Consider the following 21,216-nt stretch of genomic DNA (forward strand, 5'->3'; position numbering starts at 1 on the left):
AAAAAAAAAAAAAAAAAAAAAAGAATTAAACCAAAAAGCAAAATTACTTTTAAGCCCTTCCTTGTGAAGGGAAAATAAATTAATTAATTAATTAATGAAAAAAGAAACAAATATTCGAGCTTCCAACGTAGGTGTGAATGTAAAGGGGTCGGGCTTGCGCTCCAAAGAAGGCGTCAGTCTGGACAGTGTTGATCTTCAACGATGATGAGATTAATGGTGAAGAACTAGGGTTTCTCTTCTTCCCCCAAGTTCTACGGCTCTTCCAATCCCAAAACACCTCTCATTTCTCTGTCAAATACTCTCAATTCCTTCCCATTTTCACCACTCTGGCTTCCCTCCCTCACGGATGGCCAAAACCAGACCGCCCAAGAAAGACTTGGACTCTTACACTATCAGAGGCACCAACAAGATCGTTAGAGGTAATCTCCTTCGCTTACAACTTTCAAAACTTGTTTCGTTTTCCCCCTTTCTCTGTTCGTCTAATGCTGTTTTTTTTTTTTTTTTTAATAACTTCTGATTTGATGGATTCTGCAGTCGGAGATTGTGTTCTGATGCGCCCGTCGGAAACGAGTAAACTACCTTATGTAGCGCGCATCGAGAAGATCGAAGCTGATAATCGAAACAATATTAAAGTTCGAGTGCGGTGGTACTATCGGCCGGAGGAGTCGATTGGAGGTCGGAGGCAGTTCCATGGAGCTAAGGAGCTCTTCTTGTCGGATCATTACGACGTGCAGAGTGCTCACACCATTGAAGGGAGGTGCACTGTTCACTCATTTAAAAACTACACTAAGCTTGAGAATGTTGGTGCTGAGGATTATTATTGTAGATTTGAGTACAAGGCTGCTACTGGAGCTTTCACGCCAGACCGAGTTGCTGTGTGAGTTTTCATCTTTTCTGTTGTCGAATGTGTTCTTCTTGTGCAAATTTTTTGAATCGGTTTCCGATTTTTTTTTTTTTTTGTTTTTTTCTTGCAGCTATTGCAAATGTGAAATGCCTTACAACCCAGACGACCTCATGGTGCAATGCGAGGGCTGTAAGGACTGGTAAATGTCCATGTTAATTTTGGGAAATTAATGCTTTCTTTTGTGAACTGAATCGCTGATTTCTCCGTTGTATTTGGAATTTCCAGAGCGAAGTGGTTTGTTTATAGCATAATGAACCAAGAGAGTGAGTTTAGGATAACTTTTAAAGTAGTGCTTTAAAGTCGCACACTTTTTTATGAGAACTTTTTGAAAGGAGCACTAGTTAAATACTTCTCACTTTAAAAGTTATTTGAGTGTTCTTAGATTTTTTTCACAATCACTTTTGGGTTATGTGACCAAACATCATGAACATTTAAGAAGTATTTTTAATTGGTTAAAAGTCAGCTTTATGAAACTCACCCTAAGTTTATATGAATTAACAATTAAAAAATGTTTACTCAAAGATAGAGTTCTAGGTGCACTGAATTTGGCTTTGGCATATGGTCATCTGCAGTTCCTTAGCATTCTGACCTCAGACATTAGATTAAGCCGTACAAAGGTCACCTTAATCAATTAACTTGCTATTGTCCTATCCATAGGTGGGGAACTAACCCTCAAAGTGCAATGTGATGTACAGTTTTCCATGGATTTTAATTTGTTGTTAGAAATAGAATATTCACTTCAACTCTATAAGAACAAAATAGCTAAGTTCTGATTGGAGTGGTTATATTATATCATTTTGTTTCGTACTGGAACTTGAAAGTCTCGAAGTCAGGAGTTCAGTCTAGCGACGTTGTTTCTTTTTGAAAGTACAAAAACTCTTATGTTTCCTTTGGTCTTCAGGTATCATCCGGCTTGCGTAAGTATGACTATCGAGGAAGCAAAAAAGTTGGACCATTTTGTGTGTTCTGAATGTGCATCTGATGCTGACATCAAGACAAATGAGAATACATTTTCAGCATCACCGGTGGCTGATAGCAAGGTTAGTAACTGTTGTCTGTTACGTATATTGGTAGTTGGATATCAATCATCTTTGTCAGCATATTATCCTTTATGTACTTTTATTCACGTCAGATGACTTTTTCTCCTTCCTGGTGAATTTAAAGATTTAACTCAGAAGCACAAGTATAACAAGAAGACAATTGAAATATACAATGTTTGGATTAGTTTATGCTAAATGTGCAGACCATAAGTTTGGTTCATTTCCAATTACAGCAATCATGTTTTAATTTCAAGGTTTTTCTTTCGGTTCACTTTCTACTTCTTTTTTCTTTCCAAAAACCAGTCTTATGATCGTTAAATGCCAGCCATTCGGCTTCCCCTTTTTATTATTATTTTTTTTTTTTTTTGTGCTGATAACCAATTTTAGTTTCTCGTCTACTTTCACGTGAAAATGGTTATATGTAGGAATATATTGTTTTCTTTTTCTGCATATGCCAAATATTCCTCTTGCCCAAGAAAATTATTATAGATACCTAAAACGTGTCTGTGTGTATGATAAAAAGAGTTGAGAGCTTTGGTCAATTCGATTCATCAATGAATTCAAGTTCATTTTTCATAACAAAAATGAGTTCCTTATTTTCCAATATTGTCTTTTATTGGGCTTTAATAATTATCATAATAGTCAACTTTTCTGTGACACCTGAGTAAAGGAGGGGTATATGAATGAATCGAGACCATATTTAAATGAGATTGATCGTGAGGATAAGATAACTAAGAAATGCTTAAAAGAATTGAAGGTCACTGTCTATAACAACAAAGTGTACCTTCTTTTTCGGTGGCTCAATCATAGGAACTCTATGGTTAAGTGTGCTTTACTTTGAGCAATTTTATGTTAGGTAATCTCCTAGGAATTTTCCTGGGATGCATGTGATTGAGTACAAAACATGTTCGAAGGACTCGTTATGGTTTATGGGGATAGTTTTCACTCTTAAGAAGCGAGGAACGTAGGTAACGTGACAATATCGTAGGAACTCCATGGTTAAGCATGTTTTACTTGGAGTAATTTTATGTTGGGTAACCTCCTAGGAATTTTCATGGGATGCATGTGAGTGAGAACAAAACATGTTGGAAGGACTTGTGTTGGCATGTGAGAATAGTTTTCACTCTTAAGAAGCAATGAACGTTGGTAACGTGACAATGTCGTAGGGGAATGTTGAGGCCATCTGGTGCCAAATCTGGATTCTTAATCCTGGGCATGAATCGTACAAATGGTATCAGAGCGATACTCTCCTAGTAAGATGTGGTTTGGGGACGAACCAACGCGAAAATTGGTGGACATCTGACACTTAGGTAAAGGAGAGGTATATGAATAAACCGAGATCACATTTGAGTGAGAGCAATCTTGAAGATAGGAGGATTGAGAAAGGCTTGAAAGAATTGAAAGTCATACCCATACCAACAAGGTGTACCTATTCTTTTTTGGTGTCTCGATAGTAGGAAAGTTAAGCATGCTTTACTTGAGCAATTCTATGTTGAGTGACCTCCTAAGAATTTTCCTTGGATGTGAATGAGGACAAAGCATGCTAGAAACACTCTTAAGAAGCGAAGAACGTAGGCAATGTGACGATGTCACTAGGGATGTAGGGGAATGCTGAGGTCATCAGGTGCCAAATTCGGGTTCCAAATCATGAGCATAGGTCGTTACATTTTTAGTTGCTTCTATGTAGTTTTTCAACCTCCCATTGCAAGGTTCGGGTATAATTGTGACAAAAAAATCCTTTGATCCAAGTTAGGAGGACATTATTCGTTGGGAGATCATCTTCCCAAAAGTTAAGAATCAAAATATTAGTACTGAAATCTTCTCTCTCCCACCCCTCTGGACAAAATCAATGCTTTCTTATCTGTCAATGCCAGTTCATTATCAACACGATACCCATTTAGTTTTTCCATTTTTTGACTTGAGTGCCTGGGAACACTGTTAATATAGTGCGAAATGTAACTTGCTTTCTATGGTCCGAAAAAATGATTTTTTTTTTTTTTTTTTTTTTTAATTTGGATTTAATCTCTCTGCTTTTGCCACATCTTTCATTTATTTTTTATTCAACTATTTAACAAAAGTGTCTAAAGTTGAACGGTATAGCTTTTAAGTCCTGTTATGTTACTCTTTTATCTGTTGTTTCCGTTGCTTATCCACATAAAAGAAAATATAGTGCAAGTTATCTTTCATAATGATATCATATTTAAATTAAATCTTGAATTTCATCTAAAGTTAACTTTGATTTGCATTCCTAACACGTCAAGGCCATTGCATCAAATGCTTTTTCTTAAGATCGATATTTCCTTTGTCTCAGCTGAAAGTCATCTAGCATCTATCATCAAACAATGGGGCATATTTATGTTGCTTCAAAATTTTAGGTTGAATTACAACTTTAGTCTCTCAGCTTTTAAGGCCATTTCTAATATGTTTTGTAGTTCAAGAAGTTCAGGTTTTTAATTATAAATTTTGTGAAACTTTTGCAGTACAATGCTGAAAATGTTGCAGGTCCCATTTATATTCTATATTTTAAAAAAATTATAGGCCTATAAGACAAAATTCTTACTTGATTATGTACTTTCAACTTTAAATCTAATAGATTAGTGAATTTCACAAAATGTCAAACATGACAAGAATCTATTGAACCCAAAATTGAAAGTTAAAGGGATTTATTAGATACTTAAAAGTTAAAAGATTCATTGAAATTTAAGCTAAATTTTACATTTGTAGTAAAGGGATGAAACTTGTGTAGGTTCATACTTCCACCTCACTGCTAGAGAAATCTGCATTTCAATAATTCCTTTTTAATGCACACCATTAAGTGCTCTCTTTTTCCCGGCCTTCTGAACTAAGTCCTGCATACTTCTTTGTTGAAAGAACATACTTTTTTTGGGTAAGATGGAAAAGACATACATCAACTTTCAGCACTATCATTGAGCAAAGTAGTAAGCATTTCTCGACCGATAGGGAGAGGGGCGCTTTGTTTTCGTTTTCTTAACGCCTCTTAGTTGTTTCACATTGGAAGCTTGTCCATTTCTAAACCTACATCACTAGTTGGAATTTCTGGGAAAATCCCACCTCCAATAGCATCCATTTTCACCATTTTTTCCCGGGACTTTGTCAAGCTATAAGTACTCTAGTAATCTCTGTGACAACAGATGGCTCAGGCAGGTAAGAATATTAATGGAAAATAGATGAAACCAACTTCCCTCACTGACCAAACTACAAGTTCTGCCTGTTTAAGGAAGGGAAGAATCATCAGTTTCTTTAAGATTCCAATTCTTTAATGTATTTTTATATGATGTGTGGTGTAAAACGATTAACCGAACGTTTGTTATTGCAGCTAGAGTCGAAGCGACAGAAGAGATGACCACTGCCAGTGGGACTCTTTGTTGGGTTCAACATAGCTTGGATTTCGTTGAGTAAAACTTTTGTATTATGACTGAAGGAAGCTATATATATATGTGTGTGTGTGTGTGTGTACTGTGAATGATTTAGTGTAGGGGTAGGGGTTTAGGGAGTTTCTTAATAACAATTCAGGCTGGTCTTGTTGTATCCTTTTGGTAAACTCTCTCTTCTGTTTCTGTCTTGACAGCTTTTAATGTGACCGAACACTGGAAAGTGGAAACAGAAACTTTAGAGGTTGCTGAAAATGCTGAATACAAGTGTGCCTATGAAAATAGCCCAACGTATGGACAAATCTGGAGAGGAAAAAAAAATGAACTCTTCTCATTGTATAAATAGCATTTTTATGGGGATGTGAATTTGAATATCCAATCTTAAGAAAAGAATACTTGTCAAATACTAGGAAGCTCACACTCACTTGTTCTATAAACTTTACATAAAAATCTATTTTAATATTTTATTTTGATCTTTAAATTTTTACGCATTTTTATAATATAAGTTGAGGTATGTTAATCATACAACATGAGTTTGAAAGAATGTTAGTAACACTTGGAAAAAATAAATTTTATGCACCTCAGCCTATTACAGGAGTCTTAAGAAGTCACCACATAACTCTGGCTTAGTGAAAGAAAGTTGAGTTGATTCGAATTCTGGATTAAAAGATACAAAAATGTAAAATCCAACAAAAACTAATCGGAAATCGATCCGTTCATCTGCTAGGAGGAGAGAGGAAGATTCTGGCGTGCCACATGTCGATCGACGAGGGGGAAAACGCATTAGACAGGTGAGGGACACGTGTCGAAGTTTGCGTGGAGCAACTCGTCAGGCGTTGTGTGGAACGACTCTAGTTGATTGGTGACATGCGACTTTTGCAACCCATGATCCGCCGCTAATCGACCCGCAAATCGTTGAACTGACTGATCTGTGATCCAACCGAGCCGACCCGAACTGATTCAGCGATCCGCCAATGCAGGTTTCCCTCCGCGACGGCACTCGCGTGTGAATCCTGCGAGTAGGCTTCCTTCCAACGCATGTGGGTTAGTTTTTTACAGTTTCGACTTCTGTTTGCTAGATTTTTATCCCAATTTCAATTCTAACCATATTTTTATGTGACTTAGGACTTAATTGAGGAAAATCACCCTCCTTAGACACCCTATTTTTATGTGCTTTGATTCTAGTTAAGTATTATTTGCACACCCAATTAATTTTATTGAACTAGATATTATGTTAAGACTAGAAATTTGTAGTTGAGCTGGTTTTAGACTTAACTTTTCCCTGGTAGCCTAATAGACCACCATGGCTTACAAACTACCTTGAGAGTTGTCATTCGGTTGCAAGATGTGTGAATGGTGTCAATAGCTTCATGGGAGAACAGGGGTTTCTGATCAAAACTTGACTGAATCTAGCTATTTTTGCATGGGAAACGAGAGACCCACGTCGTACAACCTATTAGCTGGATGGGACAAGGGAGAGGTTGCGCCTCATAGAGGGTTACCAGTCATTCACAGCACGACAAGGAACTCTCATGATTTAAAATGAAAAGACGAAGACTAGAATAGCCCCAAAGGAATAAAACTAGAACCATACGTCTTAGAGCCGATGAGAAGCCCTGTGAATTTGTTACTAGAACACGATGAGAGCCTACAAAGTAGGTGGCTTACCGAGTATAATTTTTCTACTCATCCTTGCTACACTTTTCTTTCCTAGGTGTGTGATGCTACGGGTCGAGAGAAACGTACTTGAGATATGTGGATGGCCATAGACGAAATTGTACATGTCCCGGGGTGTCAGTCTATTCTTCTTTTTGTACGCAAACTTTCACGTCTTTTATTGTCAAAACTAATCAACGATTTAACACATTGTATTGATAAAAAAAAAAAAAAATTATGTATGAATGTCTTTTCAAATATTTTTTTGTGTTCACATTATACATTGTCATTTTGAGTCACGAGCGGTTGTTAAGTTTTGGGTCGTGACAAATATGGTTTAAAATACTACAAAGTGAAGTTTCAAATTTCATAAAAATTGGGCCTTTGAGAAGAATCAAAATTTCTGCACCCAAGCAAGTTTCATTCCTTACAAATTTATGATATACTATTTGACATCAAGATTTATGGTATTTTTATTTAATGTATTTTAAGTTTTAAACTGTTTTATTTATTTTTTTTATACTAAAATTATGATAATAAATTTTCTTGATCAATCTTACTCGTGGAATAATTCAAATCTCAAATATATTTTCATGTTTTGAGATATTTGATCAACAAAATGATCCAAATCTTACTTTCTTTTCGAGTCAGTTCTTATCATTTTGATGTCCGGGTACAGTTTAGATCTAAAAGTCTCATTCTTCAATTAATTGTTGAATCAAATTTTCAAGATTTAAAATCATTTGTAATAAAATCAATTTGATTCGAAGGTTTTAACATTCATGATCTAGAAATTTGTATATCTACAAGGGTTTATGATCTGATAATTCTTAGATCCCATTAGTAGGATTAGCATATCATTTTAGACCGATCTTTTTAACTTACTGTTCAACTTGTTCCTACATTAGTCTAAAAACAACTCTTTCAACTTTTATATTTAATTTTACGTCTCTTACCTTGGGTATCTGAACCCTAAACTATAATGAGATTACTCAATCCAAATCCAAACATCACTGGGTTGATCAAAGTAAATAACATACACCAAAAGACCAAAAATTTGAATTGTTAGTGATTAAAGGCGAAGTCAAATAACAATTTTCATACGAAATTTAAAATTTTAAATATTGAATGATTAAATCATACCTGCCTAAATATGCTAGTTGAGTCAAACTCAACTAAAATATTAGAGATTTGAACTTTGAACCTTGAACTAAACCGTAGACTTAGTACATGGAAGATCATGTGATAGTGCATGCACGTTGAGAGGGCTGAAATCATGCCAAATTATACGTTACAAACACCAAAATCAAGGAAGAAAAACGTTACCAGCGGCTGTTTGGCGTGGGGTTTGAACTCAAAATTGGCAACCAGTTGAGCATTTATGAGTATCTTCTTCACATTAACCTTGCTACTCTTTCTCTACATAAACATATACAGAAAAACAGTAAAGGGTACCCATAGAATGATGGAGTTTCGTTCAACACTTAGTGGTTTGATAGCAAGTTTAGTTCTTGTTTATTGCTTTGCAGAAGAGAGGCAAATATACTTAGTTTTAATGGAAGAAAGCTCAAACGAAGACCATCTTCTTCAAAACACACTAAAAAGCTACACAAAGCTTCAAAGCTTCAAGCACATAATGAATGGCTTTGCAGTGCACACAACGCCATCAGAGGCCGCCAAGCTAAGACAAGCCAATGGAGTGAAATTAGTGGAGAGAGATAGAGGAGTGAGGAAGATGACAACTTACACCCCTAAGTTTCTAGGGGTGCCCTCCAAATCAAGGTTATGTTCCAAGAAGACTAAAACTAGCCCTGATGGGGAAGGGATTGTTATTGGGTTTGTGGACTCTGGGATTGACCCAACACACCCAAGCTTTGGTTTTGATGATGGTTATGAAGATTTAAGGCTGTTTTGTGAAAAGGGTCGGTTTTTTCCATTGAGTTCGTGCAATGGGAAGATAGTTGGGGCTAGGTTTTTCTCGGCGGGGGCTCGAGCTGTTGCGAAGCTTAATTCTTCTGTTGATTTTCTCTCGCCGTTTGATGTAGAAGGCCATGGGAGGTGCGTTTTTTTGTTGAGGATTGTTGGGAGGGAGCTCTATATTGATTAATTTAGGGAATGACCGTGAGTCTATAAATAAGAAATACATGTCCATTGGTATAAGGCCTTTTGGGGAAGCTCAAAGCAAAGTCACGAGAGCTTAAGCTCAAAGTGGACAATAACATACCATTGTGGAAAGTTGTAGTTTCTAACATAGTATCAGAGTTATGCCCTTAACTTAGCCATGTCAATAGAATGCTCAAATGTCGAACAAAGAAGTTGTGAGCCTCGAAGGTGTAGTCAAAAGTGACTCAAGTGTCGAACAAAGTGTGTACTTTGTTCGAGGACTCAAGAGAAAGAAGTTGAGTCTCGATTAAGGAGAGGCTATTCGAGGGCTCCATAGGCCTCAGGAGAGGCTCTATAGTATACTTTGTTCAAGAGGAGGATTGTTGAGGACTGTTGGGAGAGAGTCCCACATTGGCTAATTTAGTGAATGATCGTAGGTTTATAAATAAGGAATACATCTACATTGGTTTAAAGCCTTTTAGGGAAGACCACAGTAAAGCCATGAGAGCCTACACTCAAAGCGGATAATATCGTACTATTATGGAGAGTCGTGATTACTAACTTTTTTTTATCGTATGTATATATGTTAAGTTTGTGTTTGTTATGGTTTGGTTCATTGGCTTCACTGTGTGAACTCTGATCTCAGCCATGTCGCTTCCATAGCTGCCGGGAATGGTGGAGTTCCTGTTTATGTTAATGGTTTTTTCTATGGATTCGCCAGTGGGATGGCACCACGAGCAAGGTACATTAAATTTTTTTAATTTATTTTCTACCTTGCACATGTTTCATAATTCATTGAAAGTATATGAGATACACTCTCTTTTACTATTTTTCTAACGAAAACGTATCGAGAATATAAGTCTGCAAGTCTAGAATAAAAATTGATACTAGACAAGTTCCATTAAATTAGAGAAAAAGTAAGTAATTTGAGAAGAGTGATTGTTTTTTGTGACAGAATTGCTGTCTATAAGGCCGTTTATCCAACCATGTCCACTCTAACCGATGTTGTTTCAGCAATAGATCAAGTAAGCTCTTTTCATTTTCTATTATTCAAACTAATTTCTTCCAATCTTCTTTACGAATCAAAATAAAATAAGATTTCAGGTTCGTATTCCGAGTTCGTTTCGAATAAGTGCAGGCAGTGATCGATGGAGTTGATATATTGGCATTATCAGTCGGACCAAATGAACCACCGGAGGAAGGACTTACCTTCCTAAGCATATACGACATTGCCATATTATCTGCTACACGAGCTGGGATCCTTGTGGTTCAGGCAGTTGGAAACAACGGCCCAGCCTCGGCGACCGTCGTCTCCTACAGCCCGTGGGCAGTCGGCGTTGCAGCTTCGGGCACTGACAGAGTTTATCCGGCCTCACTTCTTCTTGGGAATGGCCAGAAAGTTGGAGGAGTAGGATTATCTGGTATGTCACACTAAAACTAAGAGATGATAGGAAGTATGAACAACATATTCTCACAAATAAGTGAAGGCAAGATTCTAAGAAAAGTTTGTCCCGAACTTTGGAGACATCCAATGTTTTTTCTTATTAAGCTTACTAGATTTAAACACATAACCACAACCTATTTCATAATTATTTAGTTTTAGATCTATAAACATGATTTTCATCTATTTAAGCAACAAACCCAACTGGTACTATTTGGATTGGATTTGAATAAATGATTTGAACAACCTGAACCAATTTAACCCAACAATTTATGGTTGGATTGAATTCATTATTTAACAAAAGTTGTTTGAGTTGAAAAAATTGACAATCCGAACAATTGTGTTGAGTCTAAAAAATGTCCTATCTCGATCGCACCCAACTCATAAACACCCCTAATTTAAAGAATTTTAAGCCAAAGCCAAAGCCAAATTTTAAAATAGGTGGGTCTATACATTTTTGTGGCTATATTTTTTGGGATCTCTATTATAGTTCTCAAAGCAATTTTCTTAACAAAGGCTTTCCCCTATATTCTAAGCATCTATCATCTTCCTCAGGACCCACTTTTTTTCTACATAAACTTGTATTAGCCAAGGATGCAATGAAACAAAATGGGACAATTCCCAGTGAAGAGTGCCAATATCCTGAAGCTTTTGACCCAAATCTTGTCCAAAACAGCATAGTCCTCTGCTCTTTCTCTCAAGGATTCCTCAATGGCACCTCCTCCCTCGCAGCCATCATCCACACTGCAATGACACTCCGATTCATCGGCTTCGCTCTCATTGCAAATCCCAACTATGGCGATTTCATCGCCGAGCCCATCACTTTCAGACTTCCTGGCATTCTTATCCCGAACGCATCAGATTCTCAGGTACATCTTCACAAAACATAAGCTAAGTTAAACGCCCACTTCAATAAAAAAAATATATTAAGTTCACTGTAACTCATCAGCTTAAACTTTTGGATTGCACATGAAACAAAACAGGCGATACTAAACTACTACGAAGCAAATACATGCAAGGATGCCAATGGAATGGTCAGTGAATTTAAAGGGAAAGCAGCCATAGGAGAAGGAAGAGTTGCTTCATTTGGAAGCCAAGCACCAACAGTTAGCAGATTTTCATCCAGAGGACCAGATTATATGAACATGAACAGGACAGTAGCTGATGTGCTAAAGCCAGATATTCTTGCACCTGGCCACCAAATTTGGGCTGCTTGGAGCCCTCTCAGTGTTACAGAGCCACTTTTGAAGGGTGAGCTTACATAAACTTACGTTCCATCTCTCATTTTTAATCACTGTTTGTTTAGGTTCTTCATAGCTTTTAAAATTTCAAGGCTAATCTTTCAACTTTCATCGAATTTCACCTTGTGAGAGCTCAATGAAAGTTGTAGCATGAAATTTTGAAAGTGAAAGAACCAAAACAGAAAGTAGATAAGAACTGAAGAACCAAAAGTAATCAAAAGACATATTTATGTAATATGGAAAGGGGAGAACAAGTGAATTGAAACATAGCTGCTGAATTAAATAGGTTACCAATTTGCACTGATGTCTGGGACAAGTATGGCAGCACCTCATATAGTGGGAATAGCAGCACTTATTAAGCAAAAGAATCCTTCTTGGACTCCTTCCATGATAGCTTCTGCAATGTCAACAACTGCCACAAAGTATGATATGAATGGAGACCTTATTCAGGCTGAGGGATTCGACATTCATCGTTTATATCCTTCTACTCCCTTTGATTTGGGCGCTGGCCTCGTCAAACCGACCAATGCTTTGGACCCAGGACTGGTCTTCCCAGCAGGTAAGTTCCAATGATACACACTACCTTTTCACTACATGGTAAAATGTGTTTTTTGACAATCTCAAAACTACTTGAAAACACTTTTACCTGGTTTTGGGTGCGGGACTCCTCCGTTAGTAAAGTACTTTACTGAAAAACGTTATTCTTCGAGTGTCGCCTAACCAAAGGTCACATGTTCAAATTCTTGGTTGATCTTAGTAAGAAAAACTCTTGATGTCTCAAAGTTTAGCTCTTAGGTAGGCACAGACTAAAAACACTATTCCCTAAAAGCATGCATCCACACATGCCCTTGAAAACACACAAACCAAACCATTTCAACCTGCAATTAGATGGGACTCTACGTCTAGGTCTTATTCCATCTCAAACTCAGATTAGGAAGAGTGCCCTTAAACTACAAATCAATCAAAATACACAATACAAAAAAAGAATTCAATTCTCGACGAGAAAGAAAAAAAGGGGAGGGGAAGAGGAGATTCAGGATAGTCACTCGACTCCATATCTCGTGAACATAGATTCTTCTTTCATTTTCAATTCCTTTCGTGCATCTTTCTTTTATGATCTATTTACTAAGATAGGACAGGTCAGGGGTAGGGAAAAGGGCTTTTTCAACTTTACAACCGGAATAAGGAACCTTAGAAACCCTACCTGTCGAGCAAAAAATGGAATTAAGTTTTTACGATCAGATGATATTCCAGTCAGTTATATTTTCCATTTTTCTACATTTTGTACCTGTTTTCTTATTCCTGTGTTCTTATAAATGTATTGATTCAGTTTTCAACATTAGCCAACAGATTCAATCCAACCCTATTCAAACATAAAGAAAACTAACATCTTCCTGAAACAGAATATGAAGACTACATAAACTTCTTGTGCTCATTACCTGGGGATCCTGCTGTCATAAAAAATACCACTGGAGGACAGTGCAACGCCTCTGTCCCACAGCCACACCCGGCAGATCTGAACCTTCCTTCAGTCACAATATCGTCACTGGTTGGGCATCAGGTGCTGCACAGAAGAGTGAAGAATGTAGGAACCAAAGTGGAGACATACGTGTGGTCAGTGATCCCACCAAATGGGACAACAATCAACATCAATCCACCATGGTTCACCATAGCACCAGGAGGACTCCAAAACTTGGAAATACAGATCAAAGTTACACACAAAATGAATCACTTTACCTTTGGGGAGATTCTTTTCACAGGAAGTTTAAATCATATTGGAAGGATCCCTTTGTCAGTTTTGGCTGTTTCTGTATCCTAAAGTCAGGATTGGTTTGTTCTTTTCAACTGAATGTTAGTTTCTAGACGTAAAGCAAGCTCAAAACGATGGATTTTACCAGTATAAAAATTGGCAATCCACTATAGGATGGTTAGACATCAAATAGACTCTATCAAAGTCCGAAGTTGAAACTCATCTGAAGTCCAATCTAAAACCCAAAATGATAATTTTTGAAGGGCATGAGCACCACAACACTAGGATCTTTAAAAGGTTGCAAGCCAGACAGAGACATGGAGAGAATTTCACATGTGCAAAAGTGTTGTGACACAACATGAAAGAATCGTGGGTAAGTTCTTTTGCACACATGAGGGGAAATCACAGTCATTCTTTTATCCCAAAAAATAAAATAAAAATAAAAAACCGTGAGTATTCATGTAAGGACAGAATAATGAAAAACTATTCAAGGAGTATGTCACAATGTAGTTAGTAGTTTTACACCATTGAATGTATCAGAGAGAAACTAAAGTATCTTGAGTTTGTATCTCATGATTATTAGAACGAAATGCTGGACTTCCGAATTCATATCCAACAGTAATTAAGAGGCAAACCACATTTGACAGCCTCACTGAACAATTTTTCTAGATTATGATCATTCTGTGAGATGTTCGTAAAGTTGAGAGAAAGGGAAGTGGAAGAACCAATCCCAGTTTTCTTGGGGAGTGAGAATTTTTTTTAGTCACCTTACATTGAGGGTTTAAATAGCCTCGACAGGTATAATAACACCACTGTTTGGAGCTACCTTATGAAGGTCAATAGAAAGTAAGGACCAATTTCGAGTGATCGTGTGTGACACTTCCTCTAGAATTGAAATGTTTGTGTAGGAAAAGATGCAACTCATTAAGGATGAACCAATATAAATTCTGGTGTTTCCATTCAGACTATGAAGACTTTCCTATAACATCTCTTTTGATGTTTCAAAGACAGAAGAAAGTTTGGATTAAAATGAAGTTCCGTTTTCTTTTAATTTGTGGCAAGTTTTGTACCATTTTCTAATATAGAGAATACTCCACTTTTACTTTGGGTCTGTCATGAAAAACCCAACTGGTCTCTTCTTACAATGAATAAAAAAAAAATATCAAAACATCGAGAAACATCACCAAGAAACTAAAGAAGATTGCATAAACATGTCATGATCAGTTCTAATGACATAAATCTTCTATTACCACTATCAATCTGAATATTGAAGTTTAACACAGCTAAATGGGCTCTTCAATCCAGTTGGTCAACATTTTGTGTTTCTTTCATAATTTCACAGCAAATGAGCCTAAACTACAATGGAAAAGTAGACTCAAATCAGAAGGTGAAAAGCACGTTACCCTGTCCAGCACATACACTCTTTACACCGTGGATACCTATAAACACTCCTTCCTTTGGGCCTTGTAAAGACGTGCTTGGTTTGCCTAACTGCTTTCCTAACTCTTATCTCAAAAATTCGCCATTCTATAGTGTTGTTCTTTGAAAATATGCTTGCAAGCCTTCGTTTGTTTGGTCGAATCGTTGGCATCCTTCCCCCACCGTAGTATATCCGATAACCGGATACAAGAGACGACAACTGACTCCCAGAATCTGTCATTGCAAATGCATTGGCAGCCGTGCAGCCTATGTAGTCCAATGCCGCCAACTAAAAGAAAGCAAATCCATCATTCAACTAGTATGTGATAATAAGACAACAAACTACTTGAAACCTTTTCATATTAGGAGACAAGAACTTTCACATCAACACTAAACTGATGGAAGGACATAGAGGCAAGATCATAATCCAGAAACATAAATTACAACTTTCTTGAGAACTAAGGAAGCATTGCAAATATGCAAAGAACGAGTACATAACTTCAAACAGGCAGAAAGTTTGAACAACAATTTCTCATCCATGTGCTATACAACGTAGTGAACGGATGGACAGGTTCTAAAATAGAAAGGACATGAGAACTGACGTTCTGTTCAGAGTATTCTTGTCAGAGAAAATTCTCAAGAGAATTACTTACCGAAGTTGATCTACACGAGAACAAAAATAATATTCCAGCTAACTACCATAGCAAGAAACATTGTTATTATAACATCCTAACTGATTGATAGTGACAAAAGCGTGTTATTACCTGAGAAGAAAAGTTCATAAAGGGTTGAAGCTCTGATGTTGAAAGCAACTTCTCCTTTGTAACCAAATTAGGATACAAGCTAGTTAGAGCAGTCAACCTTGAACTCCCTCCATATATCTGTGAGCCTGCCACAAATATCTTTGTCTTGCGTTTGAAACCAAGAGCAGCAAGCATAAGTACTGCTTCCTCTGGTGTCAAGGGGCAAAGACCTTCTGACCTAAGTTCAGCAGGAGAAGGTAATCTGTAACAAGAAACCGTTTTAGTTAAATCATATTCCAAGACATAAATAATAAATGCCTCATTTCGTTTTAATGAAATGGGACTTGCAGACTCAGAAAGATTTTGGAGGAACTTATGAGCAGGAGAAAGGAAGAGGAAATTTTTACCATTTGTGCACTTATGATTATGATTTGCAGTCACTGGATAAAAGAAAAAAGGAAAAAAGAAATGTCGATGGAACATTGAAAAGAAAACAACTTGATGGTTGGGAAAACTTATTGGCTAGATATCAGATCGTCCATCCTCAATGGTAAAGTTAAAACGACTATAGCCAATTATACATATGACGTTTATGATAAACAGTTAGAGTGCCACGGTCATAAATTAAAAACAGAGGAGAGATCAAATACAGGCATAACACAACGCACAAATGTAAAATTCAGTCATAAAAAATCACACAATAAACAATAAAAGCGGAAAGGGCACCACTAGGTCTGATATAGGTGTAACGGTCCAAGCCCACCGCTAGCAGATATTTGTCCTCTTTGGGCTTTCCTTTTCGGGCTTCCCCTCAAGGTTTTTAAAGCTTGTCTTCTAGGGAGAGGTTTCCACACCCTTGTAATGGGTGTTTTGTTCTCCTCCCCAACTGATGTGGGATCTCACAATCCACCCTCTTTGGGTCCCAGCGTCCTCGTTGGCACTCTTTCCTTTCTCCAATCGATGTGGGACCCCCCGCCAAATCCACCCCTTCGGGGCCCAGCGTCCTTGCTGGCACATCGCCTCATGTCCACTCCCTTCGGGGCTCAGCTTGCTCGTTGGCACATCGCCCGGTGTCTGGCTCTGATACCATTTGTAACAGCCCAAACCCACCACTAGCAGATATTGTCCTCTTTGGGCTTTCCCTTTCGGGTTTCCCCTCAAGGTTTTTAAAACGCGTATGCTAGAGAGAGGTTTCCACACTCTTATAAAGGTTGTTTCGTTCTCCTCCCCAATCGACGTGGGATCTCACAATAGGTCCCTCGTAAAACAGATCAATACAATGAATTTGAACATCTTCACTAGGCTATAGGAACCTTAATAAGTGAAGAATCATTTTCTTTCTATTTTTTTGGGCATGACAAGCATGCAATGAAAAATAAGCAAAGAGTGGGAAATCTAAATCTCCCGTCTAAAATAAACTGGTGGTGGAGTGTAGAAGTCCGACTGAAAGATGTAGGCCTCAAGGGTAAGCCACGAGGTTAATATAAACAAGGAAAACTACATTAACAATAGGTAAATAATGATTGAAATGGTTGTGATCCTCTTGCACAAGCACAGAGAACAAATCAGAAAGATGACTGAACCAAATCACAATACGTACTTAGTGGTTTTCTGGAGAAGAGACAATGCTGGGAAATGGATTGCCCGATATGCTTCCAACTCTTTTCTTTCTTCTTCTCCTCCACCAAATTCACAAAGAGAATGAGCCACCATATCAATCTCAAATCTCAAATGTAGAGATAGGTATCTGGAAGCTTTTGGAGAGCGAGCTTTGTTTCCATTCATCGTTGATTTTGCAAATGGACCAACAAGGCGTTTATCCAACGGCCCTGGGTAGCTTTCTTGTTGACGTAGCCTTTGAAGAAGCAAAGCACCAGTTTCTTGAATTTTAGGAACAAACCTCAGAGCATGAAAATTGCATCTGCAACGAAGTCTCTAGATGGAATACCCGAATCAGGAATATGAAGCACAGAGAACAGCTACATAACTAAGAAATACGAAAAAAAGACAATGATCCAACATCCATTCTTGTAAAACGAAAAAGCATATAAATAGCAAGGATGTCCACGTCAAATTACCTGTAACTCAAATGATAATGGGTCAAACGCTAGTCGATTACCAAAACCCAGAAAATGCACGACCTTATTCTTATTTATAATAGGAAGAATGTTTTTCAAGTAAAAACTTGGCTTGGCCTCTTTAACAACATCAGCATCCGTTACCTGCAGAGCCATTAAGATTATCAGACAACTGAAAACACACACATAACTCATAAGGACGAAGGAACGTAGGAAATAGATCAACTGAAAACTTACCACACTTCCAATCGCTTCCAAATCTAAGGATCGTAAATTATCTGGAAGTTCTTTCACTATATGGATGTCAGGAGTCATGTAGTTAATAAAATGTTCCTCCTGGTAGATATCGCTGAATTGACTATGATATTACAGAATCTTGTACCATCAATTTTCCATCCAGAGAAATATATAACAGGAAAATTATGCTTATTGACTGAATAATGAATGGCATGATAAATACAATGAGGACAAAGCAGTTCAGTTAAAGAGAACATCATAAACTTTTTATTAAGTTGGTTTCTATAATCACTATATCATCACAAGAAAAGGGAACTTTCATATTTTTCTAGCCAATGAAACATAGAGCTCTTGCCTACTCCATCCAAATTAGGAAGTGGAATTAATACATTGAATTCAAAAAGCATCAAGCCTCTCTTGTTCGAAAGAATCGAATGTAGGATTCCAATAACCTTTATTGCATGGCCTCAGCAAAAAAGTCAACCAGCCAGCCGCAGCCTTCTATTTTTTATAGATAAGTTCATAGCAGCCACATTAACTTCCAAATTAGGAGCAGTTTTACAATTTTCCCCTAAATCGTAAAGCGATAGAACGAAAAAATGTACATCTGAGAAAGACTTGCTGCAAGACCCTTGTTCACAATCAATCAGCCACCAAAAGGAAACTAAGCCATAAATCCAGCAACAGAGCATAAACTTTTTTAATGAACAAGAAACTTAACAACAACATAGATGCAAGAATTACATGAAACTGCTAAGACAGAATCTAGAATAGGAAAGAGCAATCACCTCACATCTTTCCAAACGCTACTATACATAAATCTTGGAACAACCAAAGTTGAATTAAGTAGCCGTGCCAGAACAACAGCATTGCAAACCTTGTTCATACAGGAAAAGGAACAATAATCAGAATTAAACTAATAAAAGTTTAAACACTCATAAATATCAGAGAAATCACTCACAGCTACTCGCTGTTGATTCATTCCACCGTTTGCAGTAACCATAATGTATCCATTATTTCTCTCTACTACCATTAAAATCAGAACAAAAAATTGATTGCCTTAAATTTCAATCACATGAAACGTATTATAAATGCACATGAACTGAGAAAGATTGAATCACCGCTCGACTCCCAGTTGCGTTGATCAGCACAGGGCTTCCAAGCAGATGAAGCAATCACTGGCTCTTGCCATAAGTCCTTCGGCTCAGGTTTATTTTCTCCCTGCTAAGAACAATTAACTGACGAATTCAGATAACAAATCTCACAGAAATCACAGAGGATAGAACGAAAAATTATCTTGGAGTGTACCTCCGCCAATGCATGGGCGGCCAAAGCCAACAATCTACCATAGTTACCCTTTGGCCATTTCCTTCTACCAGCCTTCCGTTTTCCCTGTTACCATAATTAACAATGAAAACTTATATAAGAGAAGTGTAGAAAATCATTCACTGGACTGCGAATTGAGTGCAATTTAGAACTAAACAATACATGCCTGAACTGAAATCTTCGGGGAAGAAACATTCCCAGGAAGTTCAGGATTGGAATTGGCCTCGTTATCATCATGTTCTTGAATTATATCATCTTGCTCTTGTAATCTCAAAAGCATGACCCAATTCACCAAGAAAAACATCCCGACCAACAAAATCAAAATCAAAATCCCTTTGAATCGCTTTCTCCGGTACCACACTATCCCCGCCCTCTTCTTTACCCGCCTATCGACTTTCAGTTTGTGCAAGCTCTCATTCGACGAAAATCCGAAAAGCTTGAACCCTGAAAACGAAGAGGCGTGATGAACATCACCGGAGGATTGATCAAAGCTCCCCAATCGACTCGGACCGAGGCGGGGAGAATGAGTCGGTGAGGCTTGACGATTCCTCGGCGTGGTCGAGCCAGAACGCACATGGCTAATGCCGACTCTGCTTTCTGGCGAATCGGAGCCTTCCTCATCAGTAACTGGCTCGGCAACGACGCTGTTTCGCTTGAAATTAGATCCCATTACAGAGATTGGAAGGTCATCCATGGAGGCCATTTCTCTCAGAGATGATGACGGATCCAAGTTGGATCCGAGAAATCGAAATGAGAGGGAGAGAATTCAGGCTTTATGGGAACAAAAACAATTGGTAATTGCTAATTTTAAGGTCAAGTAAATTTTAATCAGTCAAGTGTCCCATTTGAATATCAAAATTATGCAAAGTTGCAACCTAGCTTTGAATCACAGTACCATTCTTTTCCATTATTTATTTATCAATCGGAAGTAATCCTCACCCTAATTACATGAAATTTGTTGTTTAGGAATACAATTGTGCATTGGTCGCAATAGCTGAATCAACTTTGAAAATTATGACCGCATTCTATTCTCTCACACATCCCGATAATAATAATTCCCTTGCTAAACATATCGGTAACGATCCAACATTTTGCACACCTACAAGTTTGATGTCACTTAACACTAAAATTTTATGCTAAAAGACATTTCAAAAAAAATCACGCTCCCGAATTCTTTTATAAAGAAATTTAAAAACATACAATTTAACTCATTAGTTCAACGAAACTATTTAAAAGAAAATGACATCAGTCCCATGTTTCCTAGTTCCCATAATCTAGGAGTGTCTTAATAAAATTTTAGACAAAATTAACTCGCTATCATTTCATAAGTAGCTTATGCCTATTTATAGTAAAAAGTTGGTAGAGATAGATATTTATATACCGTAGATGGTTATGATCAGGGACATATGCCAATATTCTTCATTGTATTTTCTCTATCCTGCTTTTTGTGTTCGTGTGTGCGTTGTTGTGCGATCCTAACAACTGGTATCAGAGCTAAACGAGATTCACCACGACCTGTAAAGATGAAAATTTCAAAGATTGAAATTGAGAAGTTTGATGGATTCAATTTCAGTTTCTGGAAGATGCAGATTGAAGATTATCTGTTCCAGAAAGATTTTTACAAACCCCTATTGAGGGTGAAGCCAGATACCATGACCACGGAGTAGTGGAAGTTCAAGGATCGACAGACCTTAGGGTTGATCCGGTTGACGCTATCCAGAAACATGGCGTTCAATATCATCAAGGAGAAGAGGATTCGAACCTGTTGAAGGAGTTATCTAATACGTACAAAAAATAGTCGACTGTGAACAAGGTATATTTGATGCAGAGATTGTTCAATCTACAAATGTTTGAAGGTGGATCTGTTGCTGATCATATAAATAAAT

At 37.5% G+C, this 21,216-nt stretch overlaps 3 protein-coding genes across 13 annotated transcripts; 2 read left to right on the plus strand and 1 right to left on the minus strand.

Moving 5' to 3' along the window:
• Window positions 1-103: 103 nt before the first annotated feature.
• LOC111490482 (chromatin remodeling protein EBS-like) lies at window positions 104-5,736 on the plus strand. Of its 4 annotated transcripts, XM_023139125.1 has the most exons (6): window positions 104-419; window positions 535-877; window positions 975-1,043; window positions 1,806-1,944; window positions 4,256-4,319; window positions 4,425-5,591. In XM_023139125.1, exons 1-5 carry the CDS (start codon window positions 347-349, stop codon window positions 4,268-4,270), a joined length of 639 nt encoding a protein of 212 aa, XP_022994893.1. In that variant the 5' UTR covers window positions 104-346; the 3' UTR covers window positions 4,271-4,319; window positions 4,425-5,591. The 4 variants fall into 4 exon arrangements, with proteins under 4 accessions (XP_022994893.1, XP_022994894.1, XP_022994890.1 ...); XM_023139126.1 differs by lacking the exon at window positions 4,256-4,319 and having other exon boundaries at window positions 5,534-5,736; XM_023139122.1 differs by lacking the exon at window positions 4,256-4,319 and having other exon boundaries at window positions 5,282-5,710.
• Window positions 5,737-8,192: 2,456 nt separating this feature from the next.
• LOC111490380 (subtilisin-like protease SBT2.4) lies at window positions 8,193-13,647 on the plus strand. The gene is made up of 8 exons (XM_023138974.1): window positions 8,193-9,050; window positions 9,742-9,837; window positions 10,051-10,120; window positions 10,234-10,516; window positions 11,092-11,405; window positions 11,520-11,787; window positions 12,064-12,336; window positions 13,181-13,647. The coding sequence occupies exons 1-8, from the start codon at window positions 8,374-8,376 to the stop codon at window positions 13,594-13,596; spliced, it is 2,397 nt and encodes a 798-aa protein (XP_022994742.1). The 5' UTR covers window positions 8,193-8,373; the 3' UTR covers window positions 13,597-13,647.
• Window positions 10,985-20,172, minus strand: LOC111490391 (O-fucosyltransferase 15). 8 transcript variants are annotated; one of them, XM_023138985.1, is made up of 13 exons: window positions 19,497-20,172; window positions 19,313-19,396; window positions 19,126-19,228; window positions 18,966-19,030; window positions 18,793-18,881; window positions 18,005-18,125; window positions 17,768-17,911; window positions 17,290-17,624; window positions 15,711-15,951; window positions 14,931-15,235; window positions 13,217-13,341; window positions 12,069-12,493; window positions 10,985-11,411 (listed from the first exon to the last, which is right to left on the minus strand). In XM_023138985.1, exons 1-11 carry the CDS (start codon window positions 20,031-20,033, stop codon window positions 13,335-13,337), a joined length of 2,031 nt encoding a protein of 676 aa, XP_022994753.1. In that variant the 5' UTR covers window positions 20,034-20,172; the 3' UTR covers window positions 10,985-11,411; window positions 12,069-12,493; window positions 13,217-13,334. The 8 variants fall into 8 exon arrangements, with proteins under 8 accessions (XP_022994753.1, XP_022994752.1, XP_022994754.1 ...); XM_023138984.1 differs by having other exon boundaries at window positions 12,069-12,981; XM_023138986.1 differs by lacking the exon at window positions 12,069-12,493.
• Between the last annotated feature and the right edge of the window lie 1,044 nt (window positions 20,173-21,216).

This window comes from Cucurbita maxima, unplaced genomic scaffold (genome assembly GCF_002738345.1).
Source record: "Cucurbita maxima cultivar Rimu unplaced genomic scaffold, Cmax_1.0 Cma_Scf00015, whole genome shotgun sequence".
NCBI classification, from domain to species: domain Eukaryota; kingdom Viridiplantae; phylum Streptophyta; class Magnoliopsida; order Cucurbitales; family Cucurbitaceae; genus Cucurbita; species Cucurbita maxima.

What these genes read in the sequence shown, in the direction of transcription:
- LOC111490380 (XM_023138974.1), top strand. Translation starts at nt 8,374, where the DNA reads ATGAGTATCTTCTTCACATTAACCTTGCTACTCTTTCTCTACATAAAC. An exon ending in TTGTTTCAGCAATAGATCAA is followed by an intron (nt 10,121 to 10,233) that starts GTAAGCTCTTTT and finishes GAATAAGTGCAG; the next exon opens with GCAGTGATCGATGGAGTTGA. An exon ending in CGAACGCATCAGATTCTCAG is followed by an intron (nt 11,406 to 11,519) that starts GTACATCTTCAC and finishes GAAACAAAACAG; the next exon opens with GCGATACTAAACTACTACGA.
- LOC111490391 (XM_023138986.1), bottom strand. Translation starts at nt 20,033, where the DNA reads ATGGCCTCCATGGATGACCTTCCAATCTCTGTAATGGGATCTAATTTC. An exon ending in CCCCGAAGATTTCAGTTCAG is followed by an intron (nt 19,397 to 19,496) that starts GCATGTATTGTT and finishes TTATGGTAACAG; the next exon opens with GGAAAACGGAAGGCTGGTAG. An exon ending in TGAATCAACAGCGAGTAGCT is followed by an intron (nt 18,882 to 18,965) that starts GTGAGTGATTTC and finishes TGTATGAACAAG; the next exon opens with GTTTGCAATGCTGTTGTTCT.
- LOC111490482 (XM_023139122.1), top strand. Translation starts at nt 347, where the DNA reads ATGGCCAAAACCAGACCGCCCAAGAAAGACTTGGACTCTTACACTATC. An exon ending in ACGCCAGACCGAGTTGCTGT is followed by an intron (nt 878 to 974) that starts GTGAGTTTTCAT and finishes TTTTTCTTGCAG; the next exon opens with CTATTGCAAATGTGAAATGC. An exon ending in CACCGGTGGCTGATAGCAAG is followed by an intron (nt 1,945 to 5,281) that starts GTTAGTAACTGT and finishes TTGTTATTGCAG; the next exon opens with CTAGAGTCGAAGCGACAGAA.